The sequence below is a fragment of the Cynocephalus volans genome, chromosome 4, assembly GCF_027409185.1.
Source record: "Cynocephalus volans isolate mCynVol1 chromosome 4, mCynVol1.pri, whole genome shotgun sequence".
In the NCBI taxonomy this organism is placed as follows: Eukaryota; Metazoa; Chordata; class Mammalia; order Dermoptera; family Cynocephalidae; genus Cynocephalus; species Cynocephalus volans.
Window position 1 is genome coordinate 161,125,616 of NC_084463.1, and position 5,751 is coordinate 161,131,366.

General features: G+C 61.4%; 2 protein-coding genes across 4 annotated transcripts; one reads left to right on the plus strand and one right to left on the minus strand.

The window, feature by feature from the left end:
* Positions 1-737: 737 nt before the first annotated feature.
* On the minus strand, positions 738-2,953 carry C4H11orf68 (chromosome 4 C11orf68 homolog). 2 transcript variants are annotated; one of them, XM_063094294.1, is made up of 2 exons: positions 2,835-2,953; positions 738-2,141 (listed from the first exon to the last, which is right to left on the minus strand). In XM_063094294.1, exons 1-2 carry the CDS (start codon positions 2,951-2,953, stop codon positions 1,385-1,387), a joined length of 876 nt encoding a protein of 291 aa, XP_062950364.1. In that variant the 3' UTR covers positions 738-1,384. The 2 variants fall into 2 exon arrangements, with proteins under 2 accessions (XP_062950364.1, XP_062950363.1); XM_063094293.1 differs by having other exon boundaries at positions 738-2,144.
* Positions 2,954-3,079: 126 nt separating this feature from the next.
* DRAP1 (DR1 associated protein 1) lies at positions 3,080-5,445 on the plus strand. 2 transcript variants are annotated; one of them, XM_063094052.1, is made up of 7 exons: positions 3,080-3,367; positions 3,605-3,677; positions 3,790-3,883; positions 4,177-4,296; positions 4,398-4,512; positions 4,759-4,847; positions 5,225-5,445. In XM_063094052.1, the coding sequence occupies exons 1-7, from the start codon at positions 3,326-3,328 to the stop codon at positions 5,328-5,330; spliced, it is 639 nt and encodes a 212-aa protein (XP_062950122.1). In that variant the 5' UTR covers positions 3,080-3,325; the 3' UTR covers positions 5,331-5,445. The 2 variants fall into 2 exon arrangements, with proteins under 2 accessions (XP_062950122.1, XP_062950123.1); XM_063094053.1 differs by having other exon boundaries at positions 3,234-3,367; positions 4,419-4,512.
* The last annotated feature ends 306 nt before the right edge of the window (positions 5,446-5,751 follow it).

Here is a 5,751-nt window from a genome sequence, read left to right on the forward strand (position 1 = left end):
AGCCCAGCGAAATCATGTGAGTAAATGTGCTTTGTGGGTTGCAAAGAGCTAACTGTGGGTGAGGTTTTTCTCAGCAAGGTCAGGGACCACACTTGCCTGAGGAGGCAGGGACCGGGATGCAAGTCCTAGCTCTGTCCAACTCACCACATGACCCAGAGAAAACTCCTTTCCCTTCTTAGCCTGAATTTCCTCGACCACAGAATGGGTGGGGCCACCGCCTCCTTTAAAGAGGTTGTGAGAATTAAATATGCATATAGAAGCGCTTTGCAAACTGTCCAGCGGCCCCTGTGATGGTCAGGGTGGTAGGAGAGATAAGTATAAGTGGCAGGGCTTCACGACACTACCTATGGTTGTGTAAGTTGTTCACTGCACAAGATGTCCAGCCTAGGGTGCTGAAATTCAGCCTACCCTCTGCTCACCAAACCTCATGCCCTGGCCTAAGACTGCCAGGACCAAGAGGGCACCTTTCTCTAACATGCACAGATGTACCCAGTTGGCTACTAGTGGCTCCTTCCTAGTAGGGCCAACCCCCAGATTTACGGGAAATCACTGAGAAACTGATTCTGGTTCCTGGGATGGAGGGGAAGCAGGGCTGGCTTTGAAGACGTTCTCAGAGAGGGAGTCCAGCCTCGGCAGTAGTATCTTTCTTCCTACTGGGCGCAGTCTCTCCTGGTCCTGCCTCTCCAGCAACCAAAGCAGGTAACCACCAAGACAGTATTTAAAAAACACTCAAGACACAGACCCAAGCTGGGTTTTATTGAAATGCCAGGAGCAGGCACATGTCAAGGTAGCTCAGGAAGGGAGGAAGGTGGTGCAGGTTGTGTGAGGTGGCAGGAGTGGCAGGCCCCAAGTCCATGACTCTGGCATCCCCTCTCTGCCAGGAGATGTGTGGGCACAACTATGTCCCCACAAAATGCATGCTCAGGCCTGCATGGCCCCTGCCCCCTGGACTATTGAGGCTCCAAGGAGAGGAACTGGAAGCACTAAGTTTTCTCCCTTGAGGGAGGGAGGAAAGAAGGGGAGAATGCAGGAAATGGGGAGGTAGAGCTGGGGATGAGGGTGGCCAAGGAAGGCGCTCCTTCTCCTCTTGGGTGTCTGTACCCGACCTGTGGTCCTGGGCAGTGGAGGGGAGCAGCACTGAAGAGGGAGGCGGAGGGCCCGGCCCTCAGCGAGCCAGAGCCCCCAGCCTGTGGGGGCTTGAGTCAGCCCTAAATAGAGGGCAAAAGTTCAAGGACATCAAAGACGCAGGTGGTTCCCAAGTGACCTAATCCTCAAAGCTGGGGGACTTGCCTTCCTGGGACAAGGAGGAGAAAGACAGGAGGATCCATCCCCAGTAAGGGGGCGGGGGGCACGAGCAGAGGATGATCTCCCCCACTTAGTCTCACTAGGTCAGTTCCACATTGTTGGCACGGTCCAGCACACGGGAGCCACGGGCACTGCCCCCCAGCTGGAAACGGCTCTCATAGAGAGTGGGGCAGAGATGCCAGCGGTTGGCCCGGTAGATGCCCAGGTAGGTGTAGACATCAGGCTTGTAGGTAAGCAAGCACTTAATGCCTGCTGCACGGATGGCGGAATCTGCCTCCAGTACACCTAAGCGGTCCGTGAAGTCATCCGTGTAAACACAGATGACCTGGCGCCCACCCTCTTTGGCCCGGGGGCTCACCTTGGCCACCTGAAGCCGGCCCTCAACCACGGCCCGGGCAATGCCAGCCCAGGCGTGGTCCAGCTTGAAGCCAGGTGCCAGGTGCATTAGCCACTTGCCCGAGAGCACGTGGTGAGTGATGGCCAGTTGGCGCAGGGTACCTGGTGTGATGGGCCGCCCACTGGTCTGCAGAGCCTCCCAGGCTGCCTGCAGACCCTGCACGTCGCCCGAGTTGGGGATGTAACCCTGCCCATAGGCTGCGATCCAGCCCACAGGCTCAGAGTTGGGTGAACCCGGGTCCCCATAGCGAGTAACTTGGGATGGTGGGTACTTGGCCAACCAGGAATCCAGCTCAGTGGCAGGCGTGGTGCGGGCATCAAACACCAGCCAAGGGTCCATGTCGGCTGCCATGGCCTCCGCAGCCAGATGCTCAGCAGTGAAGCCATCCTCACGGCCGCCTGGAGAGTCCTCCTCCTCCAGCTCCTCACCTGGCTCCATCCTGCTGTGAGGGAACCGAGTCAAGGCAGGTCTGAGACAATAACTACGGCTTGCTGCACTGAACTAAACTGTGTGGCCCCGGGCAAGGCTTAATGTCGCTGTGCCTCAGTTGCCTCATCTTTACAATGGGATAACAACTGTTCCTGTCCCATAGATCCGTTGTGGGAATTAAAATGCCTGAAATGAATAACGGCTGTTGCTATTGTTATTACCGCTCTTCTTAACCTACCACACAGGGAAACTGAAGCTCAAAGAAAAGGGACTTACCCAAGGTCACACCTGTAGTGAGTGGCAGAGGCGAAATGTGAATTCAGGTGTGAGCAACCGGCCCCAGCTACATCCCCTGGCCCTGCCAAAGCGCTCTTCACCTGGCCAGAAAGACTGGCAAGATTTAATGGAGCGCGGCAAAGAATCGCACGTTCATGCAACCCCCAAGGAAGGCCCCGTAGGGCCAGAGCCAGGCCTCCAGGGCTGGCGTCATCTAGCCCACCTTAAAGACGAGGACACTTAAACTCACAAAGGGTAGTGACGGGCCCGGGGCCAAGGGGGCGGTGTCCGGACTCGAACCCGGGCTTGTTCCAGCCTGCAGGAGGTCCAGGCTTCGGCCCTGCCGCGCCCGCCGCCATTAGCGCCCACGACCCGAGCTGTGCCCCCGCCCTGGCCCTGCCCTGCCCCTCCCGCCGCCCTGCATCACCTCCGGCCTTCGCTGCGTTCGGCGCCTGCCCAGCCCCGGGCCCGGCTCCGCTCCTGCCGGGAATCCGCGCCGCTGCCTTCGCGCCCCGCCCCCGCCACGGCCGCCGCCGCAGCCGCCATCTTAGCGCGCCGCCGCCTCAACAACAACTTTATAGACAAGCGCAGCCACGGGGGCGGGGCCACCAGGGGGCGGGGCCACCAGGGAACCCGGGGCGGGGCTAACGTTCGCTCCTCGGGCCTTGGGGGCGGGCGGGAGTGGCGGTCCCGTCCGGGGACGGACGCGCACCGCCCCGAAGCCACCGAGGGGAGGGCACTTAGGCCCTGCGAGCGGCGTCTTGCCGGGCGGCACTAGGACCCCGTGGGGAGCGGCGGAGGCGGAGCGGGCGGCACCAGGACCCGGGGGAACCGCGGCGGGCGGGCGGCGCGCAGGCCCGGGGGCCGGGAGGCGGCGGGCGGCGGCGCTGAGCCCGGCTCGGCGAGGGAGGCCCCGAGATGCCGAGCAAGAAGAAGAAGTACAACGCGCGGTTCCCACCGGTGAGCACGTGGCCGGGCCCGGCAGAAGCCGGCTGGGCTCCCGGGAGGCTCGGGCCCAGGCCCCGCGGCGGGGGCGGGCGCATCTCGGTGTTCGGGAGCCTGGAAGCCCCGCCCCCTTCCGTGCCTTCCCCTCGGCCGTGCGCCCCTCTCCCTTTCTCCGGGGATACCCTTCTTGCGCCCCTCACCACCCCTTTCTGGGAGGAAGGCGGCGGCGTCCGAACTCTGCCCTTTCTCCAGGCGCGGATCAAGAAGATCATGCAGACGGACGAAGAGATTGGGAAGGTGGCGGCGGCTGTACCTGTCATCATCTGTATCCTGTCGGGGGCTGGCTGGGTTGAGGGGCGTGGGGGAAGGAGGCAGCCCGGATTGCCTTGCGTGAGCTGGGGAACCCCCCCCCCCGCGTCTTCCTTGACGCTCCTCAGCGCGGGCGCTCGAGCTTTTCCTGGAGTCGCTGTTGAAGAAGGCCTGCCAGGTGACCCAGTCCCGAAACGCCAAGACTATGACTACGTCCCACCTGTGAGTGGCGCGGAGCTGGGAGGGTCTGGTGAGGCCCTGCTCGGGGAGTTCCCACGCTTCGGGGAGGCGGTCCTGATAGGGAGAGAGGCTGCTGGGAGATCAGGGAGACCTCAAAGGCCGGAGGGTGTGTTCCATGCAGAGGGGACAGCCTGAGCAGCTTGGGAGGCCTGGCGGTGAAGATGGGCTGGGTGTTTTGCAGGCTCCATTCTGACATCCAGGGCCCCTCGCTGTCCCTCGCTAAGGGCCTAGCTGTCTGGGCCCTGCTTGTGCCATCCACTCCCCACCTCTTCCAGGAAGCAGTGCATTGAGCTGGAGCAGCAGTTTGACTTCTTGAAAGACCTGGTGGCGTCCGTGCCTGACATGCAGGGGGACGGGGAAGACAACCACATGGATGGGGACAAGGGTGCTCGCAGGTAGGGGTCCAGGGCCCAGGTGTACAGGTGGGGAAGGCCAAGGCCACAGGGGTTGGGGGTGGCTGGGGGGGTGGTCGAGGAGTGGGGAGACCTCTGGGCAGATGGACTGTACCTTCCCGAAGGGGTCGGAAGCCAGGCAACAGCAGCCGGAAGAACGGTGGGATGGGAAGCAAAGGCAAGGACAAGAAGCTGTCGGGGACAGACTCGGAGCAGGAGGTGAGTGAGGCAGGCCCCATCCCTCTGTTCTGTCCTGTGTGGATGGAAAGGACAGCCTGGTGTTAGGCTGAGAGGGCTGGAGGCCTGGTGCCATTGTCATTTGTCATCTCTTTGCACTTTGGTTTCTTTGTTTGCAAATTGGGGCTATGGGGGTCACTCCTGTCCCTGCTGTGCCCAGGGGTCCAGGCTCCCCAGTGGTGGGCCCATGCCTTTTCTTGTCAACTCTGACCCTTGCTGTGTTCGCAGGATGAGTCTGAAGACACAGATACTGAGGGGGAAGAGGAGACATCGCAGCCCCCACCCCAGGCCAGCCACCCCCCTGCCCACTTTCAAAGGTAAGCCGCCCAGTGCACCAGGAGGGAGCTAGCAGACTCCCCAAAGCTGACTTGTCCTTCCTAGCCTCCCCGGCCACTTGGTTTGGTTGGTTGTAGCAAATTTGGAGGATGGGAGAAGAGTCACTGAGAGGGGCTTAAAGGCAAGAGACTGTTCTCTCAGAAGGTTCTGTCACCAGCCTGGCCAGGGGTAGTGGGCAGAGCCTGGCAGAGGCTATGTGGCCTGCTCTGGTTCTTTCTCTTCCCTGGGTCTTGGCTCCCCATTGGTATGGAGGGTGGTGGGCTCCACACTGCCTCTTCCAAGGGCAGGGTGGGACTCAGTGGGCAGGAATGGGCACCGAGGGTGGCCTGATTTTCCTCTCCCGCTTTCTGCCTTGCAGCCCCCCGACACCTTTCATGCCCTTTGCCTCTACTCTGCCTTTGCCTCCAGCGCCCCCAGGCCCCTCAGCACCTGATGCAGAGGATGAAGAGGATTATGACTCCTAGCGCCCTCCGCCCCCCAGGCCATACCCCCTTTTAGTTGCTCTGGGGGGAGGAGAGAAGATAGAGCTGTTCTTAAATTTATTAAGAAAAAAACAAAATAAAAGGGAATGTCAATGTGTTCCAGCCTCCATTTAGGGCTTTGTGGCTGCTTTCCCACCCATGTGCCTGCCTCCCCCACACTGAGTGGGGGCCAGGACGGTGGCGGGCCGGGCAGCAGCAGAGTGGAGGAGGTGGTCAGCTGGGGAGGCTGGAGGCCATGCTCTGCAGCGCAGCACTGGGGGTGCTGATGGGAGGAAGGTGGGAGAGCGGCCCAGGGCCTGGGCCAGCAGGTGCTGGATGTGCTGGGGGACAGCTTGTGTCACTGTGCTGTGTGACCTGGGAAGGTTCCTGCCCCTCTCCGTGTGACCTCTCCTCATCTCGGATG

What these genes read in the sequence shown, in the direction of transcription:
- DRAP1 (XM_063094052.1), top strand. Translation starts at nt 3,326, where the DNA reads ATGCCGAGCAAGAAGAAGAAGTACAACGCGCGGTTCCCACCG. An exon ending in GGGGACAAGGGTGCTCGCAG is followed by an intron (nt 4,297 to 4,397) that starts GTAGGGGTCCAG and finishes ACCTCTGGGCAG; the next exon opens with ATGGACTGTACCTTCCCGAA. An exon ending in CCCCCTGCCCACTTTCAAAG is followed by an intron (nt 4,848 to 5,224) that starts GTAAGCCGCCCA and finishes TCTGCCTTGCAG; the next exon opens with CCCCCCGACACCTTTCATGC.
- C4H11orf68 (XM_063094293.1), bottom strand. Translation starts at nt 2,953, where the DNA reads ATGGCGGCTGCGGCGGCGGCCGTGGCGGGGGCGGGGCGCGAAGGCAGC. An exon ending in GAACGCAGCGAAGGCCGGAG is followed by an intron (nt 2,145 to 2,834) that starts GTGATGCAGGGC and finishes GTTCCCTCACAG; the next exon opens with CAGGATGGAGCCAGGTGAGG.